We start from the raw sequence: 17,505 nt of genomic DNA on the forward strand, positions 1-17,505 counted from the left end.
CTGGAGCCAAAGTGCTTTTTTGCAGGTAATTAGACTCTAAATCAGATGGGTTAGGCTGGGTGGGAAGGAGACTGGCAAGAAGTCTGGAGGCTTTGGAAGCTGAGAATGAGTGTTTACAGGTGATCCAGGGAAGAGGAACTCCCTCCTCACATACAGTTCGGGAAAACAACACTCATTCTGCTCTCAAACAGAGCTGGGTTTGATTTTTTGCTTTGCTACTCACTGGCATTTTGAACTTGAACAAGCAATTTCACATCTATAAACTTCAGTTTCCTAATCTGAAAAGTCAAGACAATAGCACCTACATCTCAAGTCTGCTAGAAGGATTCAATGAAAAAATAATGTAAAGTGTCCTAGTAAGGTACTTTGCATATAGGAAACCAGAGGATTAAAATTCTTATTTCAGGTATTAGAAGAGTTAAATGCCGGGGTGCCTGGGTGGCTCAGTGGGTTAAAGCCTCTGCCTTCAGCTTGGGTCATGATCCCAGAGTCCAGGGATTGAGTTCCGCATAGGGCTCTCTGCTCAGCCGGGAGCCTGCTTCCCCCTCTCTCTCTGCCTGCCTCTCTGCCTACTCTCTCTCTGTCAAGTAAATAAAATGTTTAAAAAAAAGGAAAAGAAGAAGAAGAGTTAAATGCCAAGGCATGGTGTGTTCCTTTACTCCAGCCACAAGATTAGAGTCACCATGGGTTTTTTTTGTCTTGGTTTGGGTTTTTTTTTGTTTTCTTTGTGAAGGTGTTTAATATTCTCAGAACTTAGCTCATACCCTGCCAGGGAGCAGTGAAGGAGCCAAGCTGAGTCTGAAGGCATTATATGAAAACTGACAAGCAGGCAGACTCTGAAGACGATACAGTTAGTAAGATGATCAAACATAAGAACAAAACTCAGTCCAAAAACAGCTAGCTAAATCATTCTTGGAATTCTGGTTCCCGAGTAAGGCCAGGAAGAGTGCAGCTTGGTTCAAAAAGCATGAGACAATCCGGAGTTTTATAAGCCAGGGTAAAATTTACCCCTGGGTAAGAGATAATGTCTGGAAATTGTCAGAGGACAGATTGCTGGTAATATTTTGTTTCCTGTTTTATGTGTTAATTATACTGGATGTGTTAGCTTTATGCCAACTCATTGAGCTGTGCACTTAGGATTTGTGCACTTTTCTGTGTGTATGATAGACTTCTAAAAATTGCAAAGCTTTTTACACTACAAGCCCAGGCCAAAAGGGTCTACTCACCACACAGTCACATAAATAAGAGAAGCATTGTAACTGTGCCTTACTGTAGAAAAATGGTCAGTTTTTCTGGAATTAAAAAATTGAATCTCAATCATTAGAAAGTTGTGTGTAAATTAGAGTATCCTGTAATACTGGATGGTTTTATCTTTTATGAAATGGAACCTACCCATCACCTGCAAAGAGCAAAAAATAAGAACAATTTTTTAAATGGTTTGTAACTATATTCCTCACTCTGTGTTTTCCCTAGAGGATCCATAAAATCATAGAATCTCAGAGCTGGAGAGTCTGAAAGCCCTTTTTAATCCAGCATTCCACCTGACATGTATATTCTCTCTCCAGCAATCCTGTTCTAATTTCTTTTTGAATGATTCCAGTGACAAACAACTCATTAGTACCTGTTCCGCAGTTACTGTAATCTATTTTCTCACAGGTTATATTAGAAAATAATGAGTACAGGTCTTTGAATAAAGACTAGAGTTCTTATTTTGACTGTTTCACTTATTCTGCCTTTGTAAGCTTTGTCAAAACACTTCACTGCTCTGAACTTACTGGACCAACTGTAAAAAGGAATGATAATTTCATTTTATTTTTTAAAAGATTTTAAAATCTTTTTAATGAGCAGCAGGGAGCAGCAGGCAGAGGGAGAAGGAGAAGCAGGCATCCTGCTGAGAAGGGAGCCTGATGGGGCGGGGGGGGGGGGCAATCTCACAACCCTGGGAGCATGACCTGAGCTGAAGGCAGACACTTAATGACTGAGCCACCCAGGTGCCCCATAATTTCTCTTTATAGAGAGGGTTGTGAAAATTAAGTCAGATTCAGCTACAAGTTCCCAAATATTGAATACCTACCAGGTTTTCAGTAAAAGTATGGAATTTTATCTGTACTGATCAGTGGACGCATTCCACCGAAGTTCTTAACTATAATTATCTGAACACCAATTATGTGAAAGGAATAGTGCATGCATTTTTTTTTTTCTAACTCTCAAAAGTGCACTTTCAGGTAAGTATGAAGATATCCCCTCTGTTTTCTTATAGAAGCTTTATAGTTTCAGATCTTATGTATAATTCTTTAGTCCACTTTGGGTTGATTTTTGTATATGATGTAAGATAAGGGTCCAATTTCATTCTTTTGCAGGTAGATTGTTTTCCTAATGCCATTTATTGAAGAATTGAAGACACTGCCCTTTCCTCATGTGTAATCTTGGCACCCTTGTCGAAGATCATTTGAACATATGCATGTGGAGTTGTTTCTGGGCTATGATGTTCCATCGGGCAATATGCATTTTTTATGCCACATACTATTTTGATTACTATACTTAATATGTTTTGAAATCAAGAAATGTGAAGCTACCAGCTTTGCTCTTCTGTGTCAAGATTGTTTTGGCTACTTGGGGTCCTTTGTGGTTCCATACGAACTGTAGTATTATATTTTCTATTTCTATAAAAAATATTATTGTGATTTTGATAGGAATTGCACTGAAACACTTTAGGTAATATGAACACTTTAACAATATTTAGCCTTACCATCCATGAACATGGGATGTCTTTCATTTATTTGTGTCTTCTTTAATGTCCTTCAACAGTGTCTTATAGTCATCAGTGCATAAGTCTTTGCCTCCTTGCTTATTCCTGTGTGTTTTATTCTTTTTTAAGAAAAACTAATGTTATTTCTGTTCATGATTGCATAATCTTATATGTAGAAAACCCTAAAGATTCCACACCAAAAAAAACCCAAAAAACAAAAAACAAAAAACAAAACTTTTAGAACTAACAAATGAATTCAGCAAAGTCGCAGGATACAAAATCAACATAAAAAATCAGTTGCATTTTTATATACTGACAAGAAAAATCTGGGCACCTGGGTGGCTCAGTGGGTTAAAGCCTATGCCTTCTGCTCGGGTCATGATCCCAGTGTCCTGGGATCAAGCCCCCCATCGGGTTTTCTGCTTGGCAGGGAGCCTTCTTCTCTTCTCTCTCTGCCTGCCTCTCTGCCTTCTTGTGATCTCTGTCTGTCAAATAAATAAATAAAATCTTTTAAAAAAAATCTAAAAGAGCTCTTTTTTTTTAAATCCACTCTGACACTCTTGGTTAGTGTAGTTAGACCATTGACATTTAAAGTGATTATTGATATAGTAGGATTAATATCTACCATATTCATTACTGTTTTCTACTCATTGCTCTTGATTTTTTGTTTCTTTTATCTTCAACTCTCCTTCTGCCTTTTCTGGTTTTAATTGAGCACTTTAAATAATTCCATTTACCCTTTTATTTTAGCATATCAATTATAGTTCTTTTTTTTTTTAATTGGTTGACCTAGAGTTTACAATATACATACACATCCAACAGATCCAAACCCACTTTTAAATAACACTGTCCTGATTTATTGGTAATGCAAGTATTCTTTAATAGTTTTCCTACTTCCTTCTCTTAAAACATTTCATCATTTATATCACTTATTTATAAGCTATAATCACTGAATATGTTATTTTATTTTGATCTGTTATTAGATTATTAAGAATAAGAAAAACAAAAGTTATTTTACTTTCATTTATTTCTTCCCTAATGCTCTTCTTTTCTTTATGCAGACCTGAGTTTCTGACCTCTATATTTTCCCTTTTTTCCGAAGAACTTATTTTAACATTTCTGGTAAGGTTGTTCTATTGGCAGCAAATCCCTTCAATTTTTGTTTGAAAATAATCATTACTTCTTCACTAGAAAAGCTTAATAATTTAAGATTTACTTCTATAAAAACATATCAGCAAATATTAAACTGTTATACTTGTAATTTGAATACTATAAAACAAACACAAGACAGAAACTATCCAGTGTTAAATAATGATCTCCTCTGCCTGACTCTGTAAATATTGAGTATTTTATATTTTATATAGAAAGGAACTTTTAGAGTCTTGTCAATATTTATATTATGTACTATTATTCCTCACCAAAATCTTCATGAAATCTAAAAGGCTGGTATTAAGGTAGTTATTTTTTTCTTCTTGAATATTTTAAAACATGCCAGTTTAGAATAGACTTCAGATTTCCAGGGCGTTACGGATATACTAACATAAGACACATGACTATTTTTTGCCCATTTAAGTTTGTTTGCAATATGACAGAAATGCCTTCAAATTTCAGATAATGGGAAAAAAGCATCCTAAGCAAATAAAAAAGATACGATGGGTCAAGTTATACCTTAGTAAAAACAATGCATCATATCAATCAATTTTTAAACTAAATCCTTAAAATCATTTGAAAAACATTTGTGTCTTCTAATTGTCCATGTACTTATGTCATGGAAGAAGATACAGACAAGTAATAGAAATTTTAAAAATCTCAAATTATTCTAATTCCTAAAATAAAGAATTTGCAAATTAAGAAATTATTATTGTTTAGAGAATAGGCCTTATGTGTAATCTCAAATTCACTTTAAATGCTTGACATGTAATTTAATATCTAAAAATACTCTAGCTGAATTACTTATTAATATTTATAGAGTGTTCCTTCTTTGGATAGACAGAATTCACAACAGCTTTCAACTAATGCTGAAAAAAAATCACTTGATAGCTGTTATCATAATTACCGACTAACTTATTAGTGGCTTGCCACTTTATTCAGGAATTTATTGACATAAGGACCACTGAAGAGAATAATTTGAAAATTTCTCATTGTGAAACTGTGCCCATTAGTAAAATTAAGAATTTGATACATCGTTATGTATCTTATATTACTTATACTTAGTTGCATTACATGTTTCCATGTGTGTGATTTGACCAACTAAAAAATGATTTGACCAACAACAACAAAAGCCACATGTCAAGCTTTTTCCTTTTTCTTGCTTTCTTTCCTTTTTTTAAAAAAATATTTTATTTATTTATTTATTTTGACAGAGACAGAGATCACAAGTAGGCAGAGAGGCAGGCTTAGAGAGAAGGAAGCAGGCTCCCTGCTGAGCAGAGAGCCCCATGCAGGGCTTGATCTCAGCACCCTGGGATCATGACCTGAGTCGAAGGCAGAGGCTTTAACCCACTGAGCCACCCAGGCACCCCTCCTTTTCTTTTTTTTTAAGAGCAAATCAATGATTTGGAAGATTTGTTAGTACAAGACAGAACACAGGAGAAAATCACAAAGTAGCACTGAACGCCAATGCTAAAATTATCTCGTATGATTATAACTAAGGATATTAATAATGTTTGTGCTATTCACTATTCTTTAGCACAAAACCAAAGCCATTAACTTGAACCTGAAGTATACACAACTTATTCAAAATACTTTTAACAAGTTATGTTACATTTTTAAAACATTAGGAACCAAATACCTGTACTGGTTTGTATTTTGACTTAATGGAACAAGAAGGGAACAATATTTAGCTAGGGAAGGTTATATTAATAGCAATAAGGTCTTAAAGTTAAAAAAAGTCTTCCTTTTCCTTTATACTTTCCACATGCTACACAATGCCCTGAAAGTATTCATTATAGGAAAACAATGTCAATCCTAGCCTTTAGACTTTGCTTTGGAAGGAACTAATGAGAAGCAAATTAGAAGGTGAGGTTTCATCATTGTTTTTTGAATAAGCGGTCTTAACTTTTCTTCTTATGGTAGTTTAAATCAGCTTATTATAAATACAACTAAACATCAATTTTCGTGGCTTTCAGGTAAAGTCCAACTCTTCATTTATATAGTCTGTGAGAAGAGGTCCTGATTTTGGAAAGATAAAAAAGAGACTTCAATTCTGTTCTGTTCTATTTTATTTTATGCGACTGTTTATCTGTACGTTAAGACTATACGTGTGTACTATTCCACTTCAAAACTGTGCTTCATGATTTGAGTACCTCACAGATGGGGAGACACAGGATGGCAAGGAAGGTTGGAACCTGGGCCTCTAACAATGTCTTGGGGCTTCAGAGGAGGAATGTCACATGGCAAACCAAAAAGGAGAAGGAGGAAGACACCTTCTTACAGTGTTAATTAAGCACCTGTTAAAGACTAGGCTCAGGGCTAGGGGCTTTGATGTAATGCTTTTTAAAATTTAAATTTAATTAATATATTTATACATTTATTTATATATGTATGTGTGTATATACATTTATTTATCTACTTAAGTGTGTGTATACGTTTATTCATTTACATGTTTGTTTGCTTGAGGGCAGGGGGCAGAGGAAGAGGGAGGGAGAGAATCTTAGGCAGGCTCCACACCCAGCCCTGAGATCAGGACCTGTGGGGAAATCAAGAGTGGGTGGTTTAACCGACAGAGCCACCCAAGCAACCCTTGATGTAACGCTTTTCAATCTTCAAAAAGTTACAAATACAGCATCTTGCTCAGATGTGTTGCAGACCCGTGGATTTATTTATTCACCACCTATTTGCCTCTTATCCTTTAGGTCTCAGTTTCCTCAACTGCCAGATGGAGCTAAGAAGAGCATTTTCTGCCTGATTTTGTCAAAATTAAGTGATTCATGCGCAGAAGCGAGTGTGCTGCCTGGCATTTGGTTAAGGCACCCAAGAAATGCCAGGTGCTGCTGTTATCATCACTGTTTACCTGGCAAGATTCCAACTGTGCGATGAGAGAGGGTGATTGAAAAACACAGAGCTCAAAGGCTTGTGGCGCTCTCAGAGATGCGGAAACGCTCCGTGGTCTCAGAGACGAGCTTCGAGCTTCGTAAACAGAAAAGAGCAACGCTCTGAGCCTGGCCTTTTCCAAGACCTCTTCTGGAGGGCAGCCTGGCTGACGTGGGGTCTGGGGTCCAGGGAAGGAAGGAGGGGAGAGGGAAGCTCACTGGGCGCTGCACTCGGCGGGTGGGGCGAACAGCTGGGACAGAGCTCCCGCCCGGGGCGCAGCGGGGAGGGCACCAGGGGCGGGGCAGAGCGGGGGCCTGTGTGGGAGGCGAGTTGGGCGGGGCGAGTTGGGCGGGGCCGGCCGAAGGTCTTGCAAGCTCAGCTGCGGGGACCGGCGGGGACGTCGCCTGCTCAGAGCTCAGCAGAGCGAGAGGAAGAGAGAGCTATGCTTGGGGCGGTGGGCTCCCTGGTGGCCACTGTCTGGGTGGTGCTCCACCTCCGCACCCTCCTGCTGGGTGCCGTCGCCTTTCTGTTCTTTGCTGATTTCCTCAAAAGACGGCGCCCAAAGAACTACCCGCCAGGTCCCCTACCCCTGCCCTTCGTGGGCAACTTCTTCCATCTGGACTTTGAGCAGTCTCACCTGACGATTGAGCGGGTAGGAGCGGGTAAAGGTGCAGGGCTGTGCCGGGACCCTGACTTGCAGGACAGGGGCCGTCCCGGGGGTGGAGGGCGGGAGGCTGGGTGGCTGTGCCGCGAATGCAGGTTCCTTGGTAAATCCTGCTTTGAGCCTCGGTTTCCTCACTGTCAACTGGTATGATTACACCTGTCCTTTCTAGAAGTGAAATATTGTTCACTGATTACTGTTTAAAGGTGCTAGACATGTTACAGTTTTTAACCCATTTAGTTGCGTATCTTGTTAAGTGTTATTAGAACATCCTGTTTATAGTATGATCACTTTGTCCTCTTTAATATTTTTGTCGTGGGGGTGGGGGTTTGGGGAAGCTGTACTTACCTTCTCCGCTGTATTTCCTGAGTGTAAAATGATACAAGACTCCCTAAATCCTCACCACTTGTCAGTAACTTAGCCCCTCCCTTTCCGTCTCTCCCTGCTATCAGCGCTCACTAAAGTAATTTGTTTTAAAATGTCCCTCTGCTTAAATTCTTTTAGGGCTTCCTACTGTCTTCCAGAGTTAGGGATCCACTTGGAACTCTTCATAACTCAGCCTCTTTCCACCTTTTTATAATCATGTCCACCAGGGTTTCCTAACTCTGCCCTCTCTGATTTCCTCAAAATTCCCTCCAACATCCAGCCCTCTCTCAAAAATCCTCAGCTGGTTTCCTGTCACTCAGCTAGGTACCTCTGTTATCTTTCACTACCTAGCTAAGTGACAACACTGTGGTAGGTGACTGTGAAGGTTAAATAAAACTATCAGTGATCAAACATGGCTTTTAGTGGGTGCACAACAAATATTTGTTCCCCTTTTCCTAGACGTACCCCCGGGCACTTTAAACACATGCTTCTATACTCCAGTACAGGTGGAGAAGGTTTTATCAATTTCTTGGAGAAACACCCAATTGAGAACACTAAGTGACAGGATTAGTAACAGAATTTTAAAGCTAGGCTCCTAAACCTATGCCCTTGTTTATGAAATGTGTTGGGCTACTGGGTGGCTCAGTTGGTTAAGCAACTGCCTTCCACTAAAGTCATGATTCCGGAGTCCCAGGATTGAGTCCCACACTGGGCTCCCAGCTCCACAGGGAGTCTGCTTCTCCCTCTGACCTTCCCTCTCGTGCTCTCTCTCACCCTGTCTCTCACTCTCTCTCTCAAATAAATAAATAAAATCTTAAAAAGAAAGAAAGAGAGAGAGAGAGAGAAAGAAAGAAAGAAAGAAAGAGAAAGATAGATGTTTAATAAGGGTGCCTGGCTGGCTCAGCTCAGTCAGTGGAGTATGTGACCCTTGATCTCAGGGTTGTGAGTCTGAGCCCGAGTTCGAGTGAAGAGATTACTTAAAATCTTTTTAGGAAAGAGAAAGAAATATGTTGTTTAATTTCCAAGTATTTGGAAATTTTCCTGCTTTCTTTCTATTAATGATTTCCAGTTTGATGTCACTATGGTAAAAGGACATATCCTGTATAATTTCAGGTCTTTTAAATTTGTTAAGGTTTGTTTTATGACCCAGCATACAGTCCCATGCATGCTTGAAAAAAATGTATGTATTCTGCTACTGTTGGGCTGAGTGTTCTATATGTATCAATTAGATCTCATTGGATGATCCTGTTGCTTGGTTTTCTATGCCCTTCTATACCCTGACCTCTTATCTATTGATTCTATCAATCACGAGGAGAGGCATGTTGAAGTCTCCAACTATAATTACAGGTTTGTCTATTTCGCAGCTCAGTTCTGGTAGTTTTTCCTTTTTGTATTTGTCATCTCTGTTATTTGGAAGATGCATGTTAAAATTAATATATCATCTTGGTGAATTGACTCTTTTGTTATTATGTAATATCTCTCCTTATCCCCGGTGATTTTCATTGCCTGGGCTTTAGCTGATATGATACAGACACACCAGCTCTTTGATGATTATCTACATGGTGTGTACTATATTCTTTCACTTTTAACCTATTTGTATCCTTCTATTTGAAATGAGACAGCATATAGGTGGATCAGTTTTTTTTTTTTTAATTCTGCCAATCTCTCTCTCTCTTTTTTTTAAAGATTTTATTTACTTATTTGAGAGATAGATAGAGATAGAGATAGAGAGATAGAGATAGATAGAGAGATAGAGAGCAGGAGGAGCAGTAAGCAGAAGGAGAGGCACACTGCCCGCTGAATGAGTCCCCATGTGGGACTCCATCTCAGTACCCTGGGATCATGACCTGAACTAAAGGCAGATGCATAACTGACTGAGCCACCCAGGTGTCCCAATCTCTGTCTTTTAATTGGTGGATTTAGATCAGAATAGTTAATGTAATTGTTGATAAGTTAATACTTAAGCCTGCCATTTTGTTATTTATTTTCTATTTTTTCCCTCTGTTTCTTATTCCCATATTACTCCTTTTCTGTCTTCCTGTGGGTCACTTGAACTTTTTTTTAAGAATTCCATTTTAACTTATTTATACTGATTTTTAGTATATCTATGGATTATGTTTAAGTGTCTGCCTAAGGATTATAAGAGGCACATGTAGCTTAATGCAATCTATCAGTATCACCATTTTACCACATCAAGTATAATATCGATTCCTTACAACCAGTAGGTACTTTCACTCTCCCTGCTTTATAATTATCTTGAATATTATTTCTATATATATTGAGAACCACATCAGACAATATTACAAACTTGCTTTTAACTGTTAAACACACTTTTTTTTTTAAATTCAAGAGGAGAGTAGTCTGTTATATTTACCAATTTACCCTTTATGTTGCTCTTCCTTCATTCCCAAAGTTCCTAATTTTCTACCAGTATCATTTCCTTTTTACATGAGGAACTTTCTTTAGCCCTTCTTCTAGAGCTGGTCTGCTGGCAAAAACTTATCTTAACTTTCCTTTACCTAAAAATGCCTTTATTTCACCTTCATTTCTGAAGTATATTTTCACTTAATATAGAATTCTAGATTGACAATTTCTTTCATTCAACATTTTAAAATGTTGTCCCACTTCTTTCAGGCCTCTGTGATTTCAAATGAGAAATTTGCTGTGATTTGAATTGCTCCTCCCCATAAGTAATAAGTTGTTTTTCTCTGCCTGATGTCAAGAAGATTTTTTTGCTTTTATTTTTTTTAAGATTTTATTAGGTTATATCTTTCGTGTGAGAGAGAGTGAGAATCTGAAGCAGATCTGCGCTGAGTGCAGAGTCCAACCTGGGGCTTGATACCATGACCAAGAGATCATGATGTGGCTGAAACCAAGAGTCAGACACTCAACTGAGCCACCCAGATGCCCCAGTTTTTTTGCTATTAGTTTTCAGATTAGGTTATGGTATGTCCTGGTGTTGAATTCTTTGAGTTTATTGGGTTATTAGATCTGTAGTTTGATCTCTTACCAAATTCAAGAAGTTTTCAGTCATTATTTCTTCAAATATTTTTTTTAATTCCACATCTTTTTCCTCTCTTTCTGGGACTCTTGGATGGTGATGGTGCAAATGTTACATCTTTTGTTATTCTAACATAGGTCCCGGAGGGTCAGATTTGTTCTTTTCAGTCTATTTCCTCTGTGTTGTTCAGGTTGGATACAGTCTATTGATCTGTCTTCAGTTTCACTGGTTCCTTTGTCATTTCTGTTCTGCTGTTGAATTGCTTTATTGAGGTTTTTGTTTGGGTTATTGTATTTTTAAGTTTTAATTTTTCCCCTTTGGTTCTTATATATATCTTCTATTTCTTTGGTAAGATTTCCTAATTTTTTCTTTTTTAAAGATTTTTTAAGTTAAAAAATATTTTTTATTATGAGGGTAGGGAAGAGCAGAGGAAGAGAAGAGGAGGGGAGAGAGAGAAAGAGAGAGAAAGAGGGAGAATCCCAAGCAGACTCTGTGCTGAGCATGGAACCTGATGGAGGGCTCAATCTCATGACTCTGAGATCATGAACTGAGCAGAAATCAAGAGTCGGATACTTAACAGACTGAGCTAGTGAAGTGCCCCCCAATTATTTTTAAATGTTTTAAGAATATTTATACTTGTTTATTGAAACATTATAACTGATTTAAAATCTTATTCCTATAATTCCAACATCACTGTCATCTCAGTATTGGTATCAACTCATTCAAACTGAGATTTTCTTGGCTCTTAGTAAGGTGAGTAATTCTGGAATATGTCCTGGACATGTTGTGTTTTATATGACTTGGGACATGTAAATTCTTCCATTTTGGTAGAGAGTCAACCTGTTTATGGTCAGAAGCTCACTTTTGTGGATTGTGGCTCAAATGCCAATTTAAGTTATAAACCCTCTCCAGCGCTTCTAGTCTTCCCCTCTTATGTGTTATCCACCCACAGAGGACTCCATCTCCACATTCTCATCAGTACAGGCTAGGGAGAATGAGAATGGGGACAAAAGACCACCCCCTCCACCCCCTCCCCCAGTCCTGGGTAGGGTAGCCTCTTCCTTACTGTAGGAAGGATGGAAGTCAGAGATCTATCCATACATGCTCCATGGGGAAGGAGCATCTCCTTATTTCTGTAGAAGAAGGGTAGAAATAAGAATTCTTCCTCTTAACCCCTCCATTTCGGGGGTGACAGTTACAGTTCAGCTCACAGACTGGGCAGGCAAGGGGCATCACCTTGTTACTACAAAGGTGGGGTAAAGACAAGTTCCCATCCATGTTTTCCACTGATGCAGCACCCATTAGGGTGGGGGAGAATCATATCTTTTTTCATGCTGTTGTCTCCAGAATAGGGAAGGAGAAAGGTTAAAAAGTTTCTGTCTTATCTGACCAAGCTTTTTCTGTCACTTTGGCTAGAGAAAACAGTACTTTCTTGGAGTTATTTTTGCTGTGCTAATTAGAGTAATGATTAATAGGAGTAAAATGGAAATTCTTTTACTCAATCTTGTCTGGAAGGGAAATTTGATCTGTGCCCTTGTTTTACCATTAAGATAGAGCTGATTAGAAAGGGTAAATGATTTACCTGTCATAAAACTGGTTAGTAGTGAAACTGAGGCTAGGATCTAATCCATGGCCTGGTGTTTTCTCATCAAGTCAGACTGTTACATTTTATTCCATATAGGTTCGCATTTTTTATATTTTTGGTTGTAAAACAAATGGAGTCAAATGGTTCATTCAGTTACAATGAATTTTACATTCCAACAATTTGGAAACATTAAGTACCAACGATTTGCTGGGTCTTGTAGCAGGATTTAGATGTTCATTTTCATTAATCTTCACAAAAAACACACAAGTCAGGTATTCTCTTGTGGTGGGTCCATTTTGCCATTGAGGAAACTGGCTGAAAACAATAAAGTCTTTTGCTTGAGTTATTCAGCATAAATAATGGCAAAAGGAAGAATCTCTGGAATCCAAGGCTTCTTGACTCTTACACCCATCCTCTACTTAACACCACTTGACTTTTCATGGTAGAGGATAATGGATGCATTGATTCAACACACATTTATGAAGTGTTTACCGTAGGACAGCCACAACACAAAACAGTGTATGATGAAATGTGTGGTGTAGACTCATGGTAACCAAATGAAGTATCAGGAGATGAGATCACAGGGAGTGGGAAGCCCTAGAGACAACCTCTTGTAGAATGTTGGGATAAATTGGGCTTAGCTTTAAATGCACGTTAGGCAAGTGTTATGTGGAGTTAAGGGGACAGGAGATTTTTTAAACCCGAGGATGTAGCATGAGCTAAAACATAGCAACAGTACAGTGAGGAAACTAGCCTGTTTAAATGGCATGATGGGAACTTTTCTTGTGTTAGTTCCCCTATTTTCTAAACTTTCTCTATCATAGCTATACGACCTATTAGATGAGTATTTATCAAAATAAGAGAAAACTTTACTGGACTAAGGCGGGAGAATGGTAGATAAGGTGGATAAATGAATTAGTTAAGATACACGTAAAGCTGTTTATAACAGAGACCTAAAAATGCAGTAATGTAAAAAAAGATGGAGACTTACTTTTCTTCCACAAATGAGTTCAGATGTAGGCAGGAAGTCAAGGAGCCAGAGGCTGCTTTATACCTCAAGGTCATCCAAAAACTCCAGTTCCTCCTATGTTGTAGCTCTGGTCCTACAACACCTTTGTGTCTGAGTTCTGCTCTGTAGAAAGGGGAGTAGGGAAGGTGGTGAGCAAGCAGCTTTCATTTAAGGCTGAGACCCAGAAGGGGAACATGTGTTCCCCATCACCACTACTCCTGTACCGTTGTCTACACCTGGAGAAGCTGGGGAATGTGATTCTTGATTGGGAAGTCATGTGGCTCCTTAATTCTTAGGGAGTGCCATCACTCAGAAGAAGGGAGAATATCGTCATCCTTTCATTAAAGATGAAAACTAAAGAGAGTTAGAAAGAGCCCAAACTTTATGCCCCCAAGCTATGTGCTAAATCTGTGTGCCTCCTTTTCTGAAAACTGAAAATGCTTTCTAGGATGGTTAAAAAAATCACATAACCCCATGAATATCAGTTTGTTGTCAGAGTGCCTAGCAGTTGATGCTTATTTCTGTAGCTATAGCACTCTTCCCTTTTTAAAAAAAATTGATAGCAAGAAATTAAAGGAAAGCCACTGTGTTGCATAGCAGGCATACCTTCTCTGGCCTCCTCACTGGATGGGCTCCATTATCCCACTCTCTGGCCTCTTCCCCTTCATTGCTTTGTCAATACCTTACCAGAGTCCCTTCGCTAAAATATGCTCCCAAATATATCAATAACAATACAGAAGTTGATTATTGATATTCGTATTATGGCTAATCCTGCCATAACTTCCATTTTATGGATTTGGAAACTGAGACACAGGGAAGTCAGATAACTTGCCCCTAAATCACACAGAAACTCACAATTGGATTCAAACATTTGTAGGACTTCACAATCCAAGCTCTTAAATACTCACTTCTATTGTGTCTCCTATTCAAACATCTCCAGACTTTCAGTTACAAACAGGACTCAAACTATTTCAGCTGGCATGAAGGCCCTCTTCCATCTAGCTCAGATCGCCTTGCCAGCTTTGTCCCCTATCTCCTTACTCAAAAGAGGAGCCTTGTCTTCTGTCTCCTTACTTTTCCCAGGAACCTGTCCTGGTGCCTGGTCCCCCTATGTGTTTCCTAACTTGCCCCCATCGAATGACTTATTGTACAGAATAGTAAAAACAAGAACTGATTATATTCCCGTGTGCTCCTTTAGACTGTGGAGCTTCTTTAATATAAGAGCAGATCCATGACATACACTAGATTTTCAAAGGATTCTGTGACTCAGAATAGAGTAGGAACCCATCGTTAATGACGCTTTATTCCTTATTTCCTTAGGTCTGTTTTTCTTTTCTTCTTTCTCTCTCTCATTCTTTTTCTTTATCAGATAGAAATACTTCTGATCTATAAAAGCAATACAGGGATGGCTAGGTGGTTCAGTGGGTTAAGCGTCTGCCTTCTGCTCAGGTCATGATCCCAGAGTCCTGGGATTGACTACTGTATGGAACTCCTTGCTCAGCGGGAGCCTCTTTCTCCCTCTCCCTGCCACTCCCCCAGCTTATGCTCGCGCTCTCTCTCTCTCTGACAAATGAATAAATAAAATCTTTAAAAAATAAAAATAAGTAAACAAAAGCAATACAAACACATTAAGAAAATATTTAAGAATACAATTTAGTGAGAGGCAGAGAATCTTGCCCCTCCTTGTGCCAGCCCAGCCCCCCGCACATACCCAAACATGCCGAGCAGCTCCTCTATAAGATTTGGTATATATCTCTCCAGACTCCTGTGTAATAAAATAAAAATATTCCTATTTGTAACTTTTTCCTAGCGCTTCTACCAATCAGTGAGTAAAAAAGTTGAACTTCCCAATTAAAAAATGGTTAGAAGATATAAACAATCTTTTTAAAAAATAATACATATATTGGGGAAAAGGTGTTAAACCTTAGTAACATATAGAAACAGCATGCATTGTTTTGTCTATTAGAATGATATGTGCATGTGTGCACACATGTGCGCGTGCACACACACACACACACTGCTCAGGGTGGGTCACATGTAGAAGGAGCAGACCTTTTCCCCTCCTGCCTGGGAAATGAGAATTGCTACACTTTTACTCCTTTGCTTTTCCTTTGTGTCTTTGTTCTGTGGGTTTTTGAGTTTAAGAGCTTAGAAGTGGAATCTCTCCCAGTTGTCTGCCTCGTGGGTATCATGGTTCAAGCTCTTATCTCACTAACCCTCCCTTCTAATTTTTCTTCATTCTAAAAATTTATTTTGTTCCACCTTATTGTGTAAGTACTTAATCCCACATTTGGAATTTTGACCATTTGTCTTAAATCTCCTGTCTCCTATTACTTCTGTTCACCTTTTGTAGTTCCTGTGTGAATTCTTTTCTCTTTTTCTATCTTCCTTTCTGATATTAAGCCTATTTTAGCCTCCTGAATCATCGTATTTTTAACCTCTTTTGTTCTCTTGCTCTCTTGTTTGTGTAGTGATTGTTGGACATTGGGCAGCGTGCTCTACACTACAATGTTCTCAGGTGCCCAGTGTGTTACACATTTACCTCCTGTTAAGTGATCAGCAAGATGATGGGCACAGTGCACGTGAGAACTCTTAGACACCACCATAGTGGATAAGAGGGTTCTGGGAGGTCATTTGACCTATCTATGATTACACAGTTGACTATGCTGTGAAAGTTTCTGGTCCAATTCTTTTGGACTAGAAATATACATGGGCAGAGAGCTGGTAGAGCCGAAACTCTGAAAGAGTTCATTTCAGTAAATGCTAATGGGGCGCTGTGTCCCGGCCCAGTACAAGCTGAGATTCTAGGCTGTATAAGCACATTGTTCGTTAGAAGTCCTTCAGCTTAACCTGAGATTTTTAGCCATTCCAAAAACATCTTTTCTGCATATTCTAAATTAGTCAAGAAATCCTTTTTATAAAGCCCTAAGAGGTTCATCCAGGCAGTCAGCAAGATGAAACAACAAACAAAAAACACATTTGCTTGATGTTCATGGACCCATTCCTGGCATTTATAAGCAAATCTTGCCTCCACCCTTTCCAGCAAGATAGGACAGACTGTGCTAGAGGCGAAGATTGTTGGAAGACTCTGGGCTAAAAGGACAAGGGAGGCATTGAGTTCAGGCTTGGTTTTTAATGTGGGACCAGGGTGGTGGAATGAGACTGGTGTAATCCATTGAAGTTGCTCCGATGAGGGGGGCGCTGGGGTCTGAGGCACTGAGGGTGGCAAAGGGGAGCATGAGGGCATAGGGATCGGGAAGGAGGGGCTGCAGACACGTGCAGGAAATGGAACCCTTCTGTTTGTTACCACTGTCTGCAGCTAGCCACAGCCGTTGCAGACGAGAGGCAGGGGTAGGGTCTACTGAGAGTCATCTCTTGAATGAACAAGTCAGGAAATACTTGATTATTAGCCATTCACTCTCATCCAGCTCCCTTGCACATACCTGCGTATTTGTGCGTACTTGTGACACACCACACACTCTTCCGTTCTCTTCCTCCCACTCTCTCCCTCCCTCCCTCTCTTTCCTTCCCACTAAACTCTAAGGGCCTGGTGCCTTCTCAGGTTTGAGTCTTTGTCTGCAAATCTTACATAATGCCTGACAAATTCCCTCCACCACCCAACAGCTTTGTTACCTTGGTAGTTACTTGGGCTAGGACTCATTTTCCTTTTCTGAAAGACAAGGAAAATCATTAATGCCAGAGGGTGGTTGTAAGATTAAATAAAACAAACAGTGAAAAGGGCCACACATGGCACCCTTTGTCTATGTGCCTTCCTCCAGCACATCACCCATGTGCTCTCGTCCTCTCTGTTGCCATGAGCCCAGTCATTCCTCAGAGACTCAGGCAGCTGTGCGCCAGGTACCAGAAAACCAAGTGCCTTTCATACAGTTGCTTTCATTCTTCCTCACCAAACTCTTTGAGGGAGTTTTTTTGTTTTGTTTTGTTTTGTTTCCTTTCTATAGCTGAAGCTCAAAAAAAAAAAAAAAAAAAAAAAAAAGGAAAGAAAGAAAGAAAGAGAAACAACTTTCCCAAATGCCCATAGCTAATGAACCATAAAGCTAAGTTGCCCACATTAGTCCGGAACTAGAGTGCTTTTCTGCAT

General features: G+C 39.2%; 1 protein-coding gene across 1 annotated transcript in view; it reads left to right on the plus strand.

The window, feature by feature from the left end:
- Positions 1 to 7,114: 7,114 nt before the first annotated feature.
- CYP2J2 (cytochrome P450 family 2 subfamily J member 2) overlaps positions 7,115 to 17,505 on the plus strand; it is a 36,414-nt gene continuing 26,023 nt past the window's right edge. Inside the window, exon 1 of the mRNA XM_080803154.1 lies at positions 7,115 to 7,433. Coding sequence (XP_080659280.1) covers positions 7,224 to 7,433 — 210 coding nt within the window. The 5' untranslated portion in view covers positions 7,115 to 7,223. The remainder of the gene's footprint in view (positions 7,434 to 17,505) is intronic.

This window comes from Martes martes (genome assembly GCF_963455335.1).
Source record: "Martes martes genome assembly, chromosome: 4".
Taxonomy (NCBI): Eukaryota; Metazoa; Chordata; class Mammalia; order Carnivora; family Mustelidae; genus Martes; species Martes martes.